The sequence below is a fragment of the Neocloeon triangulifer genome, unplaced genomic scaffold (genome assembly GCF_031216515.1).
Source record: "Neocloeon triangulifer isolate White Clay Creek 2 clone unplaced genomic scaffold, ASM3121651v1 ptg000022l, whole genome shotgun sequence".
NCBI lineage: Eukaryota > Metazoa > Arthropoda > Insecta > Ephemeroptera > Baetidae > Neocloeon > Neocloeon triangulifer.
This window is the reverse complement of record NW_026775562.1, coordinates 1,327,389-1,351,493: the sequence shown is the minus strand read 5'-3', so window position 1 is coordinate 1,351,493 and position 24,105 is coordinate 1,327,389. Positions and strand designations below refer to the sequence as shown.

Genomic DNA, 24,105 nt, shown 5'->3' with positions numbered 1-24,105 from the left:
ACGGTGCCTTACTTTGAATTTTTCTCTCCAAGCTTTTAACAACTTAATTTCAAAAGAGCTGGAAACACTAAGCAGGCGTATCAATTAGCGGAAATTATGAAAAATGGTATTTTTCTCAAGAGCCTGCCCGCCGCTTAATATATTCATGTCTGATAATTCATATTTACTTCTTCAGGCATACTCTTGAGTGAGCCATTTATCCGTCCCCTCACGCTTTTACTTAATAACTCAGCAGGACATGGGAGCAAATTAAACGAATTATAAATCTACTCTCGCCGGCCGTTTTCGATTTTGAATTTCAGTCGTAACTTCACAATAATGGCTCAATTTAGAAAAAAAAAATTAAATTTTATGGGAGAGACGCGAGACATTAACTCTTGACAGCGTGTCGACCTTGCATTCAAATCACCTGAAAATTCCGCAACTATTTTGCCATTATATTTCATATATTAAATGCAGGCGCGCCTCGCAGATTGAAATTTAATTTCGCGCTCATTTTTCGGTTCATGTGAGTGACACATGCGGCCGAACTTCTAATTTGATCGCTACCGCCGATTCTCCTGTAGCAAGAGGGCAGTGCGTTAAGGTCAAATTTTGAAACAAACTAAAATATTGAATTTAAGCGCAAGGACATTTTTTGCTGATTTTTCAATTCTAAACCGAATCCATTGGAATTTTTTCAATAAATATATGTATATTAAAATAGCGAAAAATAAATTAAATAAACACAGACAAATTATCATTTAAAAAAATTAGTGTTTAAAAATACACTGAAAACTTAATTTTCTCTAATATGCTTTCAGTTTATGTTCCGCAATCTGCTGCAAATATTTATTTTTTAGGCCCTTAACTTCGAATACAAGAATATTTAACTATTGATCTCTATGGAAAGATGACAAACAAGCAACTCGGTTGTCAACAAATTTTGTCCGTGGTCTTGTTTTTGGTCAAAGCAGGTCAAAGTTTATCAATTCGCTTCTGATGCTAAACGACCAAAGAATACACATTTCTCTCTTATCTTCGACACGCAGCAGATCTTCATTTCAAGTAAGTCAATTCTTTTTTGTTTCACATGAAATATCCTCACCTAAATTTTCAAAAGAAAAGCATATTATAATTTTTTAAACTTGATTGAAAAATCTAAAGTCGAAATATTTTTTTCCGCAGGAATAAAACTTTATAATGGATTCTGCATATTGGATTTTTATTCTGGCGATCTGCAGCTATCGTTCTTCTGCCCAGCAGATGAGGGTGGAAAAGTTTGTGGTGGGAGCTCATTTAATTTAATCTAAATACATCCATTGAAGCTTGTTTATAATATTTTTTTTTTTTTTTTGTACAATCGCAGGGTTCTTAATATGACCCCGCATAGTTCTCAGATGGTCTTTGGACATATTTTAAGTGAAAATGGCGTGATTGACCTAATTATTAGAACCTTGAATTTTTAAATTGGTACACGCTCAGTATTTTTGAATATGTACTTATATATTGTTGACCGAACGCACTAAGTTATAAGAACTAAATTATGTAATATTAATACTATCTATTATTCCTCATTAAAATTTATAGTAAAATATTGGTATTTAACAAAAGAATAATATTATAGCTGATTTTTTTTGTCCATATTGTTACAAATACACTGTTTACATTCAATTTTTAAAAATAATTACTTAAGAAAAAGAGATTGTTGGACAAAAAGGCATCACCACTAGCAAAAATTTTGCTTAAACTTCCGAAATAAAAAAGAGCCCATCCGGCGCAAAAAAAAAAGAAAGAATTGGATCACTTTTCCAGATTAAAATGTGAATTATTAATTCTGCTAAAAGTTTGAGAATTTTAAGAACTGATGTCATGATATTATTAATTTCTTTTTACAAATAAAAGTTTTTATTAATCGTTAGTTCTATTTTGCTGAGCAAAAAAATTAAAATGAATTATAAAGTGTCTTGAAATATTTAGTTTTATTATAAATTGCACAGAAAATCAAGATGAAATATTGCTGGAACTACGAAAAGAGAACGTCCATTTTTGAAACACCAGGTATGAAAATTAAATTTCTTTTGAGGCATGTGAATTATTTACTCCAAATAATAATTAATTTTACAAAAATGCTTATCAAATATAATTATTGTTGGATTTTGAATGAAGTTTTCAGCTATGCCGGCAATGACAATCTAAGTTTCAATAACTGCGGCCGATGGGAGCAAACAAAAGCAGGGTCGAACCCTCCGTGGGACGTTTTCCTCGTCGCCGTCATCGACGAAAGATTGCGCAAACTTTACGGTGCCCTCGTGTCCGATCAAACAATTATCAGCGGTAAGAGTTTATTTATAAAATTTAATAAGTTCATATTTAAAGTTTGGACTTTAGATGGAAGCACGTGGGACGCAGGTCATTTCAAAGCCATTGAGCGAAAGGAACAAGTCAAGATTTACGGCGGAGAATGTCGAGAAAGATCAGACGGAAATAGTTGCTTTATCAAACGAGGATTGACAAATCTAAAGGTGAATTAATTTGACCTCTAATTATGAAATAGAATGATTATAGAAGCTAAAAATGGGGGCCCATAATATGTCCGAAATAATTGTGTCCGAATCAGGAAAAATAAAGTGTCCGAAAATAATGTGTCCGAATTTTTTCAAAATTTTCTAAAAATTATGAAAATATACAATTTTTTTATTCAAAAAGAAGTAGTGTTTTATTTAACAGACGATGGTTTCAGATGCTAGACGTGAAGGAGGTGGAATTGAAGCACGGAGAATTTTATTCCAAATCGCTTCTTGTTATACGAATTGAAAGAGTTGAATTTAAACCAAGTTTGCAGCCGATTTGCTTGTGGAATCGAGGCAATCAGGACGATACAAGCCAAAATTTCTATTCGCAAGATATTTGGAATGTACGCAATTTAACATTGCTCTTTTCTTTTGACAAAATTTAAAAAGTTAATTTGCATTGCACCTTCGTAATCATAGTGTAAAATTTTGATGTGAAAATTTGATATTTAACTTTTCCAACTTTTCTATTTTTTCAAAAGTATATGAGAAATTAAATGGTTTAGGTTTTAAAAATCAAATAATTTCTCTCTAGTACAAGCTAAAAAAGGTGGATTTCCTCCCCGAGCAAAGGTGTTTTTATTCTGGTCCTGGAAGCGAGATTCAAAAACAGTACTGCGACGCGTACAGCAATTCAATCTGCACATCAAGATCATGTGAGAAAAAGTTTTAAAAAGCTGTGAAAAACTTACATAATTAATATTTTAATTTGTTTCCATTTTGCGCTTTGTTTGATATTCCTCAATCGATCTTTGTAATGATCGGTTCATTTCATTTCAGGGGTCGATGAAAAAATATTTTTGTACATTGAGAGACTAGATCGATTCTATCTTCGCGCATTCAATCCCTTTTTATCCGGAGCTTCCACCGAGCCCTGGGTCGATTTGCTGCCCTTCACAAATCAAATAGTCTCCGCCTCTGCAGACTTGGCCGCGATGCCCAAAATTCCAGACCTGAAAAGAAAAATAGGTTTGTGTCTAAATTTCTTTAAAGGAAAAATTTTACAAATGCTTGGATTTCAAGATTTTGGCCAAAGACAAAGTTTTCCCGGATGCGGACAGAAGTCTGGGGAAAACTCAAATCCTTGGCACGCTATTATTTCAAGAATTGACCCCATTCATGAAGGTTTTTGTGGAGCAACTTTGATTTCTGAAAAGACTCTCGTCACAGGTCTGCTTTTTTGTACCAAAATAAAAATAAATTAATGCAGATTTTACAAGGAAAATAATAGCAGAGATTAAACAGTTGAATTGTTAAGATTCATGACAAATTAAAGATAAAATAAACTTTTTTAAAATTATTTTCCTAGCGGCAAACTGTCTTTATGATCAGCGTGGAACTGAAATGGAAGCGAGCAACTTGAAAATTACGCTTGGGTTGCATAGCTCGTCTAAAAATCATGAGGACTCTCAGCAGAACATTATGGTAAAAATGTTACAAAAATTTTATAACAGGCCATTTTTTTTCATATTTTTTATTTTTAATGCGGATCCCATCAGGTTTCATCCATAATTGTGCATCCGGAATTTAATTTTAACAAAAGTGACCTAAAAAGCGACATTGCCCTCATCATCTTGCAAAACAAGGCTCAATTAATTGAACAAGTGGTGCCAATTTGTCTGTGGAATGACGAGTACGACCTTAGCAAAATAGTGGACACAACGGGCACGGTGGGAATTTTTTTTTTAGAAATTTCAAATAAAAATTCTTGCTTAGGTTGTCGGCTGGGTTCGGAATGATAGTCTACAGGAGGTGCAAATCCAACCGATTTATTATCAACAATGCTATGAAAGTAACAGGCCCTTCTTTTCCAAGTATTTGCATCCGCGAGAAAACTTCTGCGCTGGATTTCCGCACAACAGTCAGTTTTAATATTTGCTAGAAGATCAAACCAAGAAATAATTTAATAATAATTTTGATTATTAGAAACTGGTGCTTGCATTGGAGAGAACGGAAGCGGATTCGTCATAGAGAAGGATAATAGATTCTTTTTGCGAGGAACAAAATCTGTTCCAGTTGATGTAGGAGGAGAAGAGGAAGAAGTGAAGACATGCAACCCGCAACACTTCGCCCTGTTCACGGACGTCACCAACTTTTTAAAATGGATTGTTGATAACAAGCGTTAATAATACCAATTGAACAAAATTTCAATACAATTTAGCTCAAACTACATATTTTAACAAATATCTTTTGCATTCTTGCGTTAAAAAATTCTTATATAATTTTTGCAATTTTATTTGAAGTTATTTGTCCTCTGCATCCTTATAAGTCGGATGAAGTTTTCTAGACTATTGGTCAAATGTGATGTAAAATCGAGAAACATTTTAATCCTAAATATGAAAGTTCAATTTTTTAAATAATTTTTGATAAAGGGTAAATTTCGTGGAAAAAATTTGAAAGCAGTTTAATAAAATTTATTAGTTTATGTTCATATATTTGGAAAAATATTCAGATATCTTTAAAATTTTTTAACTCACTTGACTTAATTGAAAAAAAAATCACGGAATCACAATTTTTTAAATTAATAAGAGCTTTTTTAAATTTTAATTTATTTTAATATTATTTTTATTTATTTAATTTTTTTATGTTCAATTGTCTCTGTATCTACCATCAGAATTGTAGACATTTGACCGACTTTTAATTCTTGATCAGAAGCCAATCAAAAATTTTCGCACTCCCCCGAGAGTGACTCAACGTTGCTGCCAGATTTTCCATTAAGATCGCGGCCGCGCATTGTGCGGCTGTCGATCTCCATTGTGATGCGCGCACACCGACGTTTAACAAGCGTTACACATATTCGTGCCGAGCACCAAATTGAAAACGCGCGGATTGTAAATCGAAAAGCAGCGGAGAGTCGCTGCGTAACGATTTTATCGCGCCGTGAGCCGCAAACAATGCACGACCCGCGCGTGTGATATCCGCTCTCCTCCATAAGCGTATAAATGACTGCGCGAGAAATAGCCGAGGATGAATATAAAGAGATTAGTTAAATTACTCAACTTGCTGCTGCGCGAAGAATGGAACGGGAAAATAATAAAACCAATAAACAAACGAAAGAAGCTGCAATCTTCGCCACGGATCCGTCATTATAAATGTGACGTGAGGGCTCTTCAAAAAGCGTGACCTAGTTGATCATAATTAAGTAGCTTGTCTCGAAAATGATTGATAATTTTTTTTGTTAAATCCTCTTGCAAACTGATGGACGGTTAAAGGATTAAGTTAATGAATAGAATTAAAATATATGTTTTTATGCAAATTTTGAGAATTGATGAAAAATCAGTGGAGCATTTAATTGTAAATTAATTAAAAAAAGCTAAATTTAAAATTTTGAACATAATTCAGGATAAAAAATGGCTTTAGTGGAAAAAGCGACTTATTGGTTCAACGATTTGAAACTAATTAGGGAAAAACTCTAAGTAATGCAAAAAAACAATTGCTAGAAAGTATTTCCAAAGAAATATAAATTTGTATCAGCTTTTCTTAAAAAAGACTTTTAAATTCAGAAAAAAAGGATTAATTTCTCACGTTACTTACAAGCATTATTATATTAAGTCCCTCAATATTATTTTGAAATTTTCAAATTCCATCATTTATGGGTAAAAAACTGACGAGACCATTTTATTCGTATGACTCTAATCATGCCTTAAATTAATGAACTAATCAAATTATATAAGCAATTAAAAAAGTCAAATAATTGTTGAAAAAATTGTAAATATGGGCAACTCCGAAATTCACATTCAATTATTTAATTAAAATTTTCTTATTGTTAGCCTTGTAATTTGAATCGCCCTGGCAGTTTTAATAAACACACCAATCTTGTCTAAAGTGGAACAACTATTTTTTTTTCAATCATTTTTCATTCTTGCTCTGTACTTAGTACTTTGCTGATAATGAATTTTAATTAAAAGCACGGCAGAGAGGCCGAAAACCGCAACGTCGTGAGTGAAAGCGGGATTCAATTAATTAATTAATGGCAAACAAAGGGTGGGCGCCGAACACATGTGTGCTCATGAAAGAGCGCAAGAACAAAAGTGAGTTTGGCCGATCCGTGCGCATCTGCCGTGCTTTTCAGCTCTCGCGGGTAATGAAAAAGTGCACGATCCGAACGTCACGGCCTTTTTGTTAGTAATTCAGTTTGCATTTATGATAAAGTAATATTAATGTAAACAGCCGACACGAGACCCCTGACACGCGGTTGATGTAATGAATGGACGATTATGGCGCGCGGCTCATCATCATCACGACGATGATGGGGCAGCGCGCACGGTCGCGTGTTGACTTTTAACACGTTTTATTTTTCACTAATGTAATATTTACCTGTTGTCAACAAGAAGGATGACCTTTGCCGTTTTCTCTCCCCTGCATGTTTGCGTGCGTTGAAAAAAGGAAAGAGCTAAAAAAAAATAATGCTTTACGCTCGGGTAATAAAATGCTATAAAGAATTAAGAAAAATGAGCCACGACCTCTTGTGTCCTCCAAAAGTAAATAGTTTTGAACTGCGTCGCTAATTACTTTCTCAGAAATGAATGGCCGAAATAATAATTTTGTTCTATGAATTTGTTAGAAGGAAAAACTTTAATTATATTAATTCTATTTAGTAAAAACATTATTTAAAAATGATCAAAGAGCCTCTTAAGAACCAAAATTGTTAAAATTTTTTTATTTAATTATAGGTTTTTATGAGAAAAATGAAAATTGTTGGACTATTTCAAAAATTTGTCTAAAAGTTGTTGAATTAAAAAAGAATTTCCTGAATAAAAAATAGCTCAGTAATTTTAAATTTAAAAAATCATAAAATTTAATATATTAATGAAGTGTGAAAAAGGTAAAAGTATTTAATTAAGCAACTTTTTGCTGTCTTTAAATTTTAAGCGGAAGGCAAGGCTCATGCACAACTCTCTTTTATTTTTACGATTTTTTATAAAGACAACTCAATTATACCCAAAAACTTTTACGATACATTTTCCAGTTAATTACACTAATCCGTTCAAGGCAATATTTCAAACATTTTTTGCTCTCATTTCCGTTCGCAGAAAAACTTTGCTCTCGCTTTTTTCAGTTCATAATTAAATTTACAGTTAACACCTCTGCAAAGGGCGCCGCTTGTGGAAGCATAATTATTGCAAAATTTGGCCCCGCATAAACTTTTATTGCCTCTAATGCAGTCCGCGACTACAAAATTGATGTAAACAAACTAAGGAGCTTTTGTGTGTTGACGATTTCGATTCGCAAGGATAATTCTATTTTACAATTGACTCGGGGATAAGTCGTGAGATGATTTTCTAGTAATTTGGCCCTTAATTGCATTTGTGAAAGGTCGTAGATTAACATAATACCGGTGCAATTAGCCGTAATTTGATAATATCTATTGCCGCCATTTTTTCCCAGGGCTAAATTTTTTAAAAGCCGGAAATAAAAACAAAAGAAATAGTTTTTAATCCCTCAAGCAATGGCTTCAAATTGCAATTAGCTCAATTGATCGGGCTTGAAAGGCTTCAGAAGTTCGTTTAATTAGCAAATCGTTTTATAGCACGCCGAAGAGATTGTTTTTCTTTGATTGATTCGAGACATTCGAGACAAAGTCTGTAAATCGATTTTCCTTTCCGCCGAGAGACTCGTTTGTTATTTCATCACGAGATACAAATCAGGATGCGGGAGAGATGGATTTAATCATTAATGGAATTAAACTCGATAATGATCTGCATCGATTACCTCTGCGTGGATGATGATTGAAGGTTAATTTTGTTTGATCTGCCCATATGAAAAATACACGCTCTCTGCATATTAAATGATCTTACAAAGGGGTATCCCTTATTGATCAGAAAAAGATAAATTTTCAGGAATAATTTTTTTTGAAAATGCAAGTGATTTGCCAAAATATGGTCCGCAATAATTTACAGTTTTTTATTATGAAAAAAAGAGCACTAGATTTTACTATTTTTTGATACTTTTAATTAATTTTTTGGATTCTTGTAAGAATTATGTAGAATTTTTTACAGTATTTTATTCTATTTGTTATCAGTTTGCAGTGCTTCAAACAAATTTCATTAAACTTAATTGAAGCAAATGATTTCATTTATTCAGACGAATATCAATTTTTCTTTTTAATTTATTCAAAAGCCAAAAGTAAAATTTAATTTTTCCTCTTCAAAAGAATATTACAATCATTTTATCTCCTTTTATTCAAAAAGATTTTTTTAAAGTTTAAAAAAGCACAATAAATGCAAAAAAAATTACTTTTTTCACCAGTCTTCATATTTTGTTAAATAAAAAGTTATTCATGTCTCTTCTTTGCCCAAATGATTACATCACATTGTTTGCATTCAATTTTGTTGAAAACATTTTATGTGAAATTAAAAATTCAGAAAAATGAATTCCATCAATTTTCGACATACAATTTTTAATTAATTTAAATTTTCTGATCAATTAATATATAAAACCTGCGTTTTCTGACAAATGAAATTTCAGATTAATAAGGGCGACTCTCATTGTCAGAGAGAGAGAAAGAGTGGAGCTAAAACTCCTTGCGATGCAAAACGAAGAGCGATCGACGGAGAAGAATTGGAGAACCACTTTTTGCGTTGGCGTCTCTCGTCGTACCGTCGAATGCACTTTGTAATTCAAATTCGGGCTGATTGAGATTCCAATCAGCTCCGCGCTGTGGCGATGCAAAACGCTTTATTATTATTATATGCGCCTCAAATGCACTCGGCTAATCATGATTCTTATCAGGTCGGTGTGTATATGAACTCTTTCTGCTGCAATACACACCATCTCTCGTAATTTATTGCCAAGATACGCTTGCTTGCTTGCTCGCTCGTTGGAGAGAAAGAGCAGAGCTTTTGTACAAACGGCATTAGTTGAGAGAAGTAACACGTTTTTCATCATCGTTTTGTGTTGACCTGACGATTACTCTTATTGCTCACGCTGCATTTATTTGTTTCAATATACAACAAACAACAATGTGCAGCAACGAAACAATCTCTCCTGCTCTGGAGAGAGAATATTATTATTTTATTTATATATAATATATGGCTTCTCCGTAAAGTGCTTTTCGACTTTTTTCGAGTGCGAGTCGGGCTCCCTTTCATCCTCTCAACATATATGCAAAGCGCCAAGGTGAAACCAAAAGCTTTTACTCGGAATCCTGCTCTGGCATTTTTACAGTAATTTTATATTGTGTTGCTGCAGCACAGCGTCTGCCGCTTGCGCTTTGATTAATAAGTTGTGGAATGCGGTTGCGTTGGAGGTGCTCGTTTTTATTCGAATATGTGCGGTGGAAAATATAACGAACAATTCAATTAGTTCCAGCTGACGTTTATTGGACTTTTTATCAAGATGGATGGTTTATTTCGGGAGTTAACGACCGCGGGAGAAAAGTTTTGAATTAGCATACAAAACAAGATGACGAATAAAAAGATTTGCTTGCGTTCGCCTTTATATGGAAACGTAAACAGAAGTAGTTGCCTTCCTTTGTCACGCACAACTTAAAAAGAAAGCATTCACTTAATCAAAAGATAAAACTGCTGAATGGACAGATAAAAAGAAAAACTATATCATTTCAAAATTTTATAATCTTGTCTCAAACTAATTCTCAGAAGTTCAATAAAAGCTAAAACAGTGCAAGCAAAATCAAGATTTTTGCAAGCTATTCATTAATTTGATTAAATTGCATTCAAACTGTGTCTTATATCTTTGCAATTTTTTTATAAGCATTAAGACTGGAAAAATCAGAAGAACTAGTCCGGGTAGTATTTATTTTTTAATAAAATCAAATTTCTTAACAAGAAATTATCTCTAATTTAAAGAAACTGATTAAAAATCACCAAAAAATTTGATTTTGTTTACAACACAAAGATGAATTATTTTTAAATTATTAAATTAAACTGATTTTCCACATGATAATTTTAAAGTAATTATTTTATTGAAATTACTGGTGATTCCAAAGTCAACAATTTGGTGGTTGAATTTTCCAATTGTATTCTTATAGTTGGGAAAAAAACAGGCGTTGTTGTAAATACTTGATTTAATAAGGAGTTGACAATCTAATTGAATGCCAAAAATTGACAAACCAAAAAAAAATTGCTTTCAAACTCTTTGATTTCATGAAGCAGATAGAGAGCAACAATGTAAAATAAAAGGCAATAAAAAGTTCCGAGTTCGAAGTCTAATTTTTTTTCACACACAAAGCATAATCAAACACAACTTAATATCCAGGAAAACTGAATTGTCCTTTATAAACTACTTTAATTCTTGAAATTAAATACATAAAGAAAAATCCATGAATAAATTATTGGATTTTCAAGACCATTTTATTTAGATTTTGACTCTTTTTGAGTGGGTTAAATTTTACAGCCCAATCAAGCAAAAACCCGCTCAAAATATAATTATCTAGTTCATTGTGGGGGGGATAAAAAACTTGTTCTCAGTTTTCGAGACAACCATTAACCTTTGGCAAACTCTCTCATAATTATTGCTCGCTGTTCGTTTTTAGACTCGCGTGTCACATGTTCTCAATAATTCCATGGCCCAACGAAATCTTTAAGTGCATATCTTTGTTCAAAGTCGATCGACAAGCGTTTTATTATTATTTCCCTCCACTTCCTGCCGAACGAAATCCTTGCATGATAAAATCCAATCTTTTCATCGCCTGTACAAAAAAGAAGGTCCATAATATTATTAAATCGCCTTCAGCCGCACATACATAGGAATATAACGACCAATATCTGAATGAAAACGACTGAAAAGCTCATATTTCCATCCGAAACACCGTAATTTTGTTTTCACGAAACCAACGAGGATTTCCATCAATTCCATCAATTATCTTGCGCCGATATTCTGCGCCGCTGCCGGGCTCGTCTTCTCGAACGCCGCTGCAAACATAATTAATGATTGCCAGTCAGAATGTTGAGTCTATTATTATTTATTACACGCAAATAAACAAAGTCGGCTTGGCGTGCGTATGAAATATGATAAATTAACGCGCCGATATAAAGAAGAAGAGAAAACGCGAACGCTATTTGTTATCACTACAAACTCGCCACACGGATTTATTATCAAGTCCTTTTGTTTCGGCAATTGAATTTAAATGGCGCCCAACAGCAAAATGTTTTCAATATGCATGCAAAATTAGAGAAATAATGACTGCGTTCTTGCAGGACCTTCTCGAATGAGCGATGCAGTATTAGTTAATTTAAAAACAACTTGAATAAAATAATTACATACATTAAAATAAAATTGATTTAAATGATATAAAATATAATCATAATTATAAAATGAATTTTAAAAAAATATATAAATATTAAGAATATGGCACATTTTCTGGAATTTTTATTGTCAGTTATCAATAGTGCTCAAGTGAAACTATTTATTTTTATTATCAATATTATCATGCTTATGAAACTAAAATGAAAAATAGTATTAATTAATTAATTTTTTAAATAAATTTTGGCAATTTGTTTAAAGATTAAAATATTATTAATTCAGCTCTCGCTTTAGTTCAACTTTTTAGGGCCGCCGATATACTGGAGGCGGTCCCCATTTCATGCGTATAAAAGTCTTCCAGTCTCCAAATTCAAATTCATCAGAGCAGCACCTCAAGCGATTAATATATTTTTTCGGCTCGCCCGCTCTCGCTGTCTTGTCTGCCAAAACGAAAATGAGTTGATTAATTTCGCGCACGGCATTGCGACGCGTCCCATGTAATTCAATTATCCACGCAGCCCGAATCGCAATTTATTACAATGTTGGCCGTAATTACCACCTTGAATAAATGAGGATAAATCGACTAATGTGACTCTTTGGCGACAAGAAAGTTTAAGTATGTTAATGGCAAAATGTATAATATTCGCGGTTCAATAATAATTATTATTTTGCTCCACGCCTTGAATTATTTCATAAACGCCACTCATCCAATTTTTTTTCTGCGTGCACAAAAACCTTTTCCGATCACCCGAGATGATTAAGATTTATTTATGTGCATACAAAATGAGCCCATTTTATATTTATAAGACGTCTCAATCGATATATATCGGCACATTAATTTTTTGTTGACCATCACGCGTCCAAATTGCTTTTTAACGAACCTTCAATTTTTTTCCGCTCTCCACAATATGGATTATTTTTAAAAGAGGAGAGGCGTAATAATTGTAAATAATAATCTATGCGGAAATGAGAGAAGGCGAGGCCCAGCTGCATTATATATTATATTGTTGTTGCTCAATCCGCGCGAGTGTGCGTTCAAGATCACAAATGTCGGTGCCAAGAGCCTCCGAATTCCTCGGGCATGTGATCTTTGAACGCGGAAAATCTTTCGAAACAACGCGGGAGAGGCGCACGTTGATTTATTAATTGATTCTGACGTTTGGATTTTCATTGTTTTCGAAAATGGTCACGCCGAATAATCTCTTGATGTCGAAATTTGTATATCGTGCGCAGGGTCCAAAGGTCACCGATGTTAAAATGCTAATCACATCTAATTTAATAAATTTGGACAAGGTTGTTTTTAATATATATTTTGTTCACATAATTAGCTGTCCGGTTTCTCTAAAAAAGGTTCTAATTTTATGATATTTTAGCGAAATAAATTGGCAGCTGACTCTCATTAGGATTCAAATGGATCCAGTTTTATTAGGCAACGTGCTTAGGATGTTTTATTTTTTTCTTCCTTGAAATTTTTGCTGCGCATCCCCGAAAAAGGATGATCTTAAGTGGTCGAGTAATTAATATTAGAGACTATAATTTAAATAACAAGTTCTGATTCTCACTTACCTTGTGCAATTGAACATAACACGTGTACTGAGAGAGTTTGAAAGTGATTTCCACATTTTTAAGGTGTGCCATCAGAAGAAGACTCTCGGCTTTCCTTGAATCTTATTTCAAAATTAATTTAAATTTAAAAATTGTAGTTTTTATTTCAATAAATCATGGATGCTTTTCTTTATTTAATTCTTAACTAATTTCTTTATTATTTTTTATAGATTTTGTTTCATTTTTTCAAATGAATAAATTCAATTCAAAATCAGATTAAATTTGATCGAAACATTAATAAATTTATATTTTATTTAACGTGATAATCTTTATGTTCTTTTAAGCTTTAACAGAAGTTGAAAAATTACCTTCAAAATAAACGTGAGCCTCCTGAAGTCTATCCACCTGATTGCTAAAAGAAAAAAAATAGAGGTGCGTATTGTATTATATTACAATTTCATCTTTTTATAAACTTACATCGCATTCAAAAATAAAAAGTATCAACATTTGCGGTTTTTAGATAACAATTTTCATAATAAAAAGTAGACATATCATCTGTATATAAAAAAAATAGTTCATTATTTTTCTAGTTTAAAATGATTTTCTAAATGGTTTTGAGTTGTTTAAAATTCCAAAAAATAATCAAAAACCATAATATAAACAGTATTATTTTTTAATATTTTTATTTGTAATATTAAAGAATATTATTTATAAATTAAATTGGGACATAATATTCATTCTTACGCCTCTCTTCTTTTAATAACTGGCTGAGCTTCTTATGCAGCTTAGTAACAATTAGGAACACAATACCATTCGCCTGTTCGTAACGTGGGCACGTCCTCCTTTTTATTATTTGTCCGCACACAATCCTTCATGCATAAATATAAATAATACATGAAAAGTGCCAGAGCTGAAAGCAAAAGGAAGGCGTATCATTATCACCATTAAAAACTCGCCACTTGTGTAACTTATGCGAGCACTCGCGGGTTGGGCTATTAGACCTGTTTTTCTAATTAGATATACATCCTTATCAGCAATTAGCCAATTACACCGTATTACGAATGCATTACCTCGGCCAGTTGCCGTACAGAGTTGTGCTTCCATGCGGGGACGGCTCAATATAATTATGCCCACGACGAGTGGAGGTGCATTTACGATTCCAGTCCCTTATCTATCGGCCTGCTTTTAATTGCACTCAGCGGAGAGCATCTGAAATTAACCCGCAATAAATTGACTTGTGTGCATATGCACGCGGACGTGTGCAGACAGAGAGACCCGTTCCAGCAGCAGCCTGATCTGCTGACCGAGAGGAAAATGGAACAGGTTAAACGATTCTCGATAACACAGAAAAAGTCTAATTGACATCGCCAGATTGCGAGTAAAATGTCTTTTGGTTCAACCAAGGCCGAATGAAGATTTAAAAAGAAAAAAATTTTGAGAGCTTTTGAAAATTTCTGGAAATATCCCAGATTTTATTTGTTTTCACTATCTTGATATAAAATTACCACTGATTTTTACTTTTTATTGGGCATATTTAAAAATTTTTGGTATATATTTTAGCGATTATTAAGGGAAAAAATGAAAAGTTTGATCTTCTTAATTTATTAAATTTATGAACTCTTGAAAGTCGAAAAGTGATGGAAGATTTAAATTATTCCAACAAAGTTAAAAAGTGGCGAGGCTTTAACGATTTTATTATTATTAATTATTATTTTTATAGCTAATTTTTTAAATCCATTTGCTGAATTATTTAAAATAATTGAATTTTTTTCACATAAAATTAATTCCTGCATTGAGGATGATGTTAAAATCTTTTTTAAAAACTTTCAAAACTTTATTTTAAAATGAAATTTTGAGTTTTTAATTTGTTTACCCTTTTTTTATAGTTCCATTTGAATCAAAGAGTTTTGACTGAATAAATTTAGACTACAGGTTTTAGATTCTCTCATTTATAACCAAAGGAACATAACAGCTCCCTATATACGCTCACACATTAGTCAGGATTAGACAAGTTATTCTTACGTAATTATTCCCTCGACGGATTCTCCAGCAAGCTCAGCACTTACAATTAGTACATTCGGCGCGGCGTGTTCGTACCCTGTAATTTGCATAAAATGTCCTCAGCTTGAATTGATTCCAGAGCGCGCGGCGACGCGGCGAATGCTGTAATTTAGTTATTGAGAAATTAAATCGACCATTATACATTTTTATAAACTTTCAGAGAGGCAGGTCGTAATTAATTTATGTGCTCAATTATTAATTATTATACTTGAGAAAAAGTTGCACGGGGAAATGAAAATTATATAGTTTGCAGATTTTTTGCAGAGTCGCTGAAATATGGGCATGCTGGAACGATTTTAACTTTTATCGTGGTTGTCATAAAAACATGACAGGTTTTAATGTACATGTTATATTTTATTTTATTTTTGTTCTAATATTTTTACCAAATTAATTTGTTCAAAATGGACGAGAAACACTATTTTTAATAGATTATTTTCAGCAATGCTCATAGAAGAAAAAGATTTAAACCAATGAAGGAGTAAAATTACTTTTAAATCATCTCTTTATAATTTGTGAAAAGCGAGACTTTATAGAACTATTTTTTTTTAATAATATATAAAATATTAAATTATTTAGAATTTAGTTTTGAACTAAATAGAATAATTATATGATTCACTTTTGTTTAAAAAATCAATTATTTCACAATTCCAACTGTAAACAAAAAAACAAGAACTATTCATTCCCTACTTCATTGTACCTCATCGCAAACCCATTTTTTAACAAAGAATTTATTTTTAGAATTTAATTTCGGCATGTTGCACACAATAGATGAAGAACAAAGTGAGGCGCGATGAGAGAGAAACAATGGTCGCTCTCACAATCGGTAGCAAATTTATCAGCAATCCAAGGCCCATTCTGTTTCTTTCCAAACAATAATGCTTAGTCTCGATCTCAATCCAAAAGGAAGCGAAATTATTTCAAAATCGCGGCCGGCGTGCGGCGAGGAAGCGAGGTGGGGCGTAATTAAAAAGCTGCAGCGTCCGTTTCGAGAAGATGAATTATTTTCCAATCATTTTCTCAAGGTGAGTCTTACAGCTTTGCTCTTAATCGCCGCTTTTTGTGCGTCGTCGGGTGCTCGTCCACGTATATTTCGAGCAGAGAGATTACTTATTGCATAAACACGCGCTCTCGGCCTCTTATGTATAATATAATGCCCAAATCATGAGTAGGCAACTTTTTTAATGCCCCGACATTGTGACTGGCTATTGATATTTATCGCTCGGCGCACAAAACTTCTCTCTCGGACACGGCAGCATTAATCAATAACACCAACCAACGGCAGCACCGACTGCAGAGAGACCTCCTTTATCACTCTCTGCACATGCCAGTGTGCAACTCTCGGTGCCGTCAATCACCGCAAGAAGTACAAAGAGTTGTATGAAAATTATTGACTGAGATTTCACACTCCCCGATCCTCTCCTAATGCATTGTAGCCGCGACTGCCAGTTATGCTGAAAATCGCTATTCGTGACCGTGGACTAAGTAGACAGATTAGTGGTTGAAGAAGCTCTGAATTGGCTCCAATTTGAGATGATGTTGCTCGTTAAAAGCTCAAGAGACTTGGAATTTGGCATTCCTAGCATTGAAATCTCCGTAAATAATAAGATGAAAATGAAAATGTAAAAAATTTATAGAAGTGAAGAACTCGGGCTTTATCCTCGTTTATAAAAATTGTTTTTTATTAAAAAAAAAAACGACTCTCTAACAGTTTTTGTCACGGTCTGCGACCCTATTTCATGAGAAAGAAAAATAAAAAAAATCAATTTTTATTTAAAAAAAAATCCATGTTCTTGGTGATTACTTTTTATCTTTCTGGCTCATGAAATAGGGTTGCAGACCGGGATCCGTGATCGAAATTGGTAGAGCCGTTTTTCAAAAAAACAATTTTTTAAAACAAGGAAAATATAGGCCCGAGTTCTTCACTTCCATGATCATCTCCTCAGGAAAAAAATTCATATTCCTTAATCAATCATTTCAAACAAATAAATGAAAATTTGCGCAATCTTTGAACAAAAGTGATAGATATATTAAAATTTTTTGCATTTACATCTTAGTTAATATCTCCACATTATTTGCATTAATTTATTAATTCCTACTTGAGAAAAAAAATGATATTATCAAAATCGACCTTATCAGTTTATTCTTAAGAATTTTAACAATTACTTTGTTGCATAGTTTTCTTTCCCTTAGAATAGATCTTGACAAAATGTTTTAATAAATTATGAATGTTTTTCTATTATTTCTTGCTCCCTACAAAAATCTTCAACTGAACAACACTGAAGGGAAAGCCGTTCCTCACATCTTTGAAATCCCAAAAAAATGGAATGTATTGTTTAGAGCTCTCGGTACTTTTCGCGCTATACTTTATAAAAGCCCTGAAAGAATTTTTAAACGTTATTTAGTAGTAAAGATGAAACATATATATATAAAATTTTAATTTTTCTTATCGTTAATAATAAAATTTTTGAATGAGTGTCGTACCTCTATAAGATGGAGAATAGGAAAAAGATATTAAATAATTCCATCATGAACGTTCAAGTTTTGTCCAATTATTATTTGGCAAATAAAAATGAAAGTACGCACGTGTGGGAGTATTATATGTTCATATTCATACACAAAGATCAATATACAATTTACAAAGTGACTGATCCGTTATATGGAAAGGGACCTTGCCAATTGCGAAATATAATTTACGCGAACTTTCACTCTCCTCCCGCAGCGTTTGATGCTCGGAACAAAGTGGACAAAGGCGCGCTCGAGATCGGCGAGTCGGTCTCCGCACAATGGTGATATAAATTTTCAATTTGTGCGATGCAGGCCACACAAGGAAGAATTCAAAGTCTGGGGGGAGAGTAGAGGTGAATTACCATTAGCGGCTGATAATGAGCACATCATTCACCTACATTGTTGCGAGAGAGAGATAATAATAAAAAACGCGCGCGCAGATGGCCGGGGATTTTTCAGGAAGGAAGCGGCGGCGAAACGCGTGCGGGGTCGAAGGAAAGACCCTTCTTGCCACGCAAATGTACACAAAACGCGGCGCACGCGACGCCCCCGCTATCTGACAGCTCTCAAATTGATAAATTACACACCCACGGACGATTTCGGCCCCTCACAGAGTGCCCCCTTCAATTAAAGAGGAGTCACGTTGACGGTGCATGTTTGGCGGAAAATATGCGGCCAAGTGGCCGTAAAAATTGTGGTTTATGAAACTCTTTTTTTTATTCAAAAGAACAATTATTAATTCTTTTTATTAAATACCAACGGTATACAGACACATACATGAATATTAATTGTTTATGCATATAATAATAGTAAAAACTGAAGAGGTAGTAATTGCACTAAACTTTCATAGAAGCTGCTTTAGTTAGTGTTAAGTCACTCTTTTTACATTCGAATAGGTGATACATTCCAATTTGTTCACCACATTTTATACATTTACAGTTTTTGTTTGCTGCACAGTGGTAATCTTTATTTTCACATAACAAATGATGAAAACCATGGCAAGCATACCTCGTAAAAAGGTGCCGATCTTTAAAGTTAGTCTCTTTCCATTTATTTTCAGTCATTGCAGGAGTGTTGTAAAATTGTGGGTCGATTTCTGCATTTGTAACATTTTTTACATTTAGGAAATTCTCGTATTCAGTCGTGTTAGTTAACGAGAATGTATTACAGAGATCAATAATGAGTAAATTTGTACATGCTAATTCATATGCATATCTCGATTTTGTATATTTGGAAAGACACATAAGCTTTTTTAAAAATCTTGATTTAACAGTCTCAAGTTTAATAAGGTCATTTTGGCTTAAAAATGGCCAAATAGCCTCAATTCCATAACTAGCTATTGGTGCTATAGCCAAGTTGAATAGCTTAATTCCTGCTGAAATTGACGATTTTGCTAGTGAGTTTAGTTTCGAGATTGCAAAGATTGCAGATTTGACTCTCTTTTCAATATGTTTTGTAAAGGTATTGCCTGATGATTGAAAAATGACTCCCAGGTAGGAGAATTCTGCGACAAATTCAATTGACTGACCATTTATCATCAGAGAATCATCTTTTTTATATCTGCCTCGACCCTTATTTCTAAATTTTATAATTTTACATTTTCCTAAATTAAGTTGAAGTTTTCTTTCTGCAAGAAATTTTTCAATTTTTACCATTGCTTTTTTCAATTCTTCTAAGTTTTCACTTAGTAACACAACATCATCAGCATATAGGATTGCTTTGACATTTAAGAATTCTAGTATTGCATCATTAAAATCACTGATTGCAAATATAAATAGGAACGGTGATAAACATCCACCTTGACGGACTCCATTTGATTGTGTTATGGTTTCTGACAACGACACTCCGTCATTTATTTGCAAATAATTGAGGTCCAACATTGTTGCTAACAGATTCAGTTCTTCGAAAGTAAATTTGTTGGATGCAATCAATTTCTCAAATATGAAGGTTCGATCTATCGAGTCAAAGGCCTTCTTTACATCTAAAAATATGGCATACAATGGTTTCTTTTTAACATAAACACTATCATTTATTTCATTTAACAGTTTACACACAGCAGGTATCGTACCCTTGTGTTTAACAAAACCATATTGATTAGAGGGAATGAGCTCTATTAGATATGAGTATATTCTGTTATTCAGCACTCTGTCTAGTAAGTTATACAGGGTGGAACTTAAACTAATTCCTCTATATGAATTTACATCGGACAAATCTCCCTTCCCCTTATATAATAGTTTTAAATTCGCAAATTTCCACGGCTCAGGAAAAGAGCCAGTTTCTAGGCAGAGATTAAAAAATGCCGTAATCTCAGGTGCAATGTGAAGCCACAGAACTTTAAGATTCTCATTGCTCAAAAGATCAAATCCCGTTGCTTTCTTAGTTTTAAGTTTTTGGATTGCAAGGGATACCTCAGCTTCCAAAATCTTTTTCATATGGATTGATCGTGGATAATTTTCTAATAATCTTTTCAGATTTAGTGATTCTCTAGGTAAGCATTTTTTAACATTGAAAATATTGCTGAGCTCTTCTTCCCATGTACTAATGGAAATATCATTTTCCTTATAAATTAAATTTCTATTTAACCTTAATAATTTATAACACGTTTTTTCAGCTTCTAACAGAAGCTTTTCTTCCTGTTTTTCCGCAAAGGATTTCTTTTTTGATCGAATTAGTCGCCTGTATTGCTTTTTCGCTTGAGCAAAAATATTGAGAACCTCACTTTTTTCGGACGCATGATCACAAGTAAGAGAGAATGAATCAATAAATTTTTTTAGGAAATTAAGGTCTTGACGAGATAAGTAGCACTCACTATCAAACCATGGTTGACTTTTACGTGGCGACCTAACGTTATCAAATTTCGAAGCGTCAATAAGCTGTAAAATATCATCATAAAATTTACTAAAATTCTTATTTTCTAAGTCAGTATTTAGTACTTGTTTAAATTTATTTACAAGCAAGTTTTCCAACACGTCATAATCTACTTTCCTACGAACATTATTGTGGAACTGGTATTCTATTTTGTCCCATAGTTGAAATTCAAGAGAAGTCAACCTATGCTTTCTCAGATACGAGTCACTAATAAGAAAGTTCTTTCTTTTGATTTTTTGACCCACGAATATTAAGTCAATGACACTACTCCCTTTTTCTGAGACATATGTTTTCTGTAAAGGACTTGAATTAGCCAGAGCTAGGTCGTTAAATTCTCCAAAATCCTGGATCAAAGTTCCCTTTTTATTTTTCTTGTCAATTCTGCAGTTGAAATCTCCAGCATAGATTAACTTTTCCCGATTTTCCACAAGATTAAATGAGTCTGTTAACTCCTCCCAAATTTCATCTTCATTTAAGGTTGGTTCAAAATACGCTCCTACAACTGAGAGAAATTCAAAATTTAAAATGAGAGTATTTTCTGTTTGCTTATAATTTTTTAGAGTGCCAACCTTAGAGTTATAATATACAGCAATGCCTCTCATTGGCCTTCCCAGATTATTTTCGTTTCTAGTGCCAAGAATGTGTTTCCCATAAAAGCCCGGGATAGAGAATTCTTCAAGAAGAAATGTTTCAGTTAATATAAGAATATCAAAGTTGTGAAAGTTATACTGGCCAAAATCTTCGTACATCTTTTTAAGGCCTTCAATGTTCCACAATAACAACTTTAAATTTTTAACATTTTTTATTTCAGGGCAGTTTAAAAATTTGGGATTTTTGATGTGGTATCGGTACCACTTACCGTTCCACTTTGGTTCACACATGTCACTTTCTCTTCTTCTTCGATGGCGATAAGAACTGAAACATTGTTACTGTTTTCTAAACGGGAGGTCACAATTGAGTCCTGTGAAGGTGTTGTTCCTGGGGGAGGAGGTGTTGGTGCTGTGGAAAGCATTGGGCCCTCTCTAGTTGACTGATCGAGCCTAGTTTTTCGTCCAGTTGGTGTGGACCAAGCAGTAGGTGATTGAAGAGCTGGAAAGTGTTCCTCGTAGCTCATCTGTCCGTTTTCGGAGTAACTGGAGCCCTCCCTGATGGCAAGTGATGGGTGAAGGTGGGTTCGTGGTGACCTTGGGTACCCTCTTGGTAGATGGTACACCTTGACTTTTACATCCACGTCTTTGAGGAAGTGGTGAATTACATCTCGAACGTAAAGCCAATTCATCTGATCTAAACCTGCGCACAGGTGAGGGATAGCTATTTCTTTGATTTTATTTCCTATGATGAAACCAGCTAACTGTTCGATGGCATAGATAATATCTTTGCCAAACTGATCAAAGTTGTGCCGAGGTTTGTGCCAGAAGCATTCTTTCGTGACAAGAAAAAGCCATGTTGACCCGTTTCGACTTTCAACTGGCAGCACATCTCCAATTTGCGCCCGTTTGCCTTTCAGAGCGGGGCGACCAACAGATTTCACAACTTCTGCTGCAAGCCCGCGACCACATTTGAGTTCCGCCGAAACTGCGTGAGCCTTGAATTGAACGTTGGATTTCAGAATATCACCTTCAATCTGAACAATTTCACACTTTGAATCCCTCAAGTCTAATGGAATGTAACCCGACCTTCTGTTTCGAGCAAGTCTTCGACAAGTCGTTCTGTATTGCTTTTCAAACTGGCTCAGAGTACGATGCCTTGGTTGAGCTTGAGTGGGGGGTGCAGGAGGGAGTTGTGTCGTTGGCGGGCTATTACCCAGTACTTGCGTTTGAGTTGGAGTTTGAGGGATCGGCCGCTGGCGGCGCTGGTTAGGGGGTGTGTCGCCCTGAGTTGTGAGGGGTGGAATTTCAGGTGATATTCCAGTTGGCAGCAGTGGTAATTTAGGTGGCAGCAGTGGCAAAGTAGTTGGCAGCAGTGGATATTTGTCGGTGTTTTCGCATGGAACCGGTTCGTTCTGTGTTGAGAACCGGTTTTGTACTTGATAACCGACGTCCTCTTTTTGCCCTAATTTCGCCAAAGCCTCATTTAATTTTTGCCGGAGAATGTGAATTTCATGTCTGCAGGACGCATGCAGGTCAGGGTGCGCTCCGTTGAGGCTATGAGGCGGCCCCTCCATGGTCCTCGGAGTTACCTGGACCCCATAGCCTTGGCCCCATGCTGGATAATTTTGCATGCACCCTGGCCCGAATCCAGGGTGCGAAAAATTTTGGCTTACAGAAATTTTGAAGGCCGGTGCACTTCTCCGTCAGTGATTTAGGTCTAGAAGTCGCACAGGCTTGATTTTCCAGCTGAAATTGATGAATAAGTGACCCGGGTCACATACTGTGTTGTTAACCGGCTGGCGCTACCAACCGAAAAAACCAAAAGAACAATAAAATAAGTTTTTATTGTGGAGAGGAAAGGAGATTGTTTTAATGTTGAAAATCAATCAGTTGGTTTTTAAACAAGATCGTATAAAATTGTAAATCAAGTAATAAAAAAAAAAAATCAAGACTATCAACTTCATTTGTCCATTGCAGGTTTCTTGAATTTTGATTTTAATCATTTAATAATGTTTTGTTTATCCCTATTTTTGACCCAATTTTTATTTATGCCAATACGCTAATTATTTATTCGCTTTCTTGTTAGTGTTGCAATAAAATAATTAACGCGCCATTATCTGCCTAATGTCTCGAAAATCCTGACAGAAAATAAAAAAGGTCATAAAGGATAAAAACAACAATGATGGCAAAATGAAGGTTGATAAATGCAAAAATAACAGGGACTGCAAATTATTGAAGGAGAAAGAAATACAAATATTATTTAAAATATTTATATAATACATATATGAAAATAAAAAAGGGAAGAGGAGAAAAAGAAAAGAGGAAGAGTGTAGTTTAAAGATACTTTCTGTTAGGACAGTTTTTTTCGAGAGTTTAGGATGATAAACGCTATTAAAATTGTAGATGTTTCTGCACATTTATATTTAAAAGTACAAAACCGGGAAATAATGAAAAATATTTTAGCGTATGCGCCCTAGGTAGAGGTAAAAAGTAATTTTTTGTTTTTATCAATTTTGCAGCACCCAAGAAAAATTGTCTGCGGCTGTCAGCGACCCAGTTCTCAGCATTGATAAGAAATTTTAATTTTTATATTACCTTACAATTATAAAGCGTGAAAGATAAATTTTCAAGTTTTTCGCATGATATTATTTACCATTAGAGTACGGAAAATTTTACTCACCAACGTTGATAAGAGAATAATTACGGTGGCGCGCATATAATCTTATCAATTTAGAATTTATTATTGCATGCAGTTTCCCCGTGCACGTAAATTTTGCGTA

At 33.9% G+C, this 24,105-nt stretch overlaps 1 protein-coding gene and 1 long non-coding RNA gene across 2 annotated transcripts; one reads left to right on the top strand and one right to left on the bottom strand.

The window, feature by feature from the left end:
* Positions 1-936: 936 nt before the first annotated feature.
* Positions 937-4,979, top strand: LOC132204339 (transmembrane protease serine 11C-like). Its single transcript, XM_059632802.1, has 13 exons — positions 937-1,047; positions 1,168-1,266; positions 1,980-2,040; positions 2,149-2,316; positions 2,371-2,504; positions 2,723-2,896; positions 3,088-3,208; positions 3,333-3,521; positions 3,576-3,722; positions 3,862-3,977; positions 4,052-4,222; positions 4,269-4,413; positions 4,479-4,979. The coding sequence occupies exons 2-13, from the start codon at positions 1,183-1,185 to the stop codon at positions 4,676-4,678; spliced, it is 1,710 nt and encodes a 569-aa protein (XP_059488785.1). The 5' UTR covers positions 937-1,047; positions 1,168-1,182; the 3' UTR covers positions 4,679-4,979.
* A 6,340-nt stretch (positions 4,980-11,319) lies between these two features.
* On the bottom strand, positions 11,320-14,409 carry LOC132204707 (uncharacterized). The gene is made up of 5 exons (XR_009442546.1): positions 14,372-14,409; positions 14,046-14,211; positions 13,670-13,713; positions 13,323-13,423; positions 11,320-11,425 (listed from the first exon to the last, which is right to left on the bottom strand). It is a non-coding gene; the product is annotated as an uncharacterized LOC132204707 (long non-coding RNA).
* Positions 14,410-24,105: the final 9,696 nt, after the last annotated feature.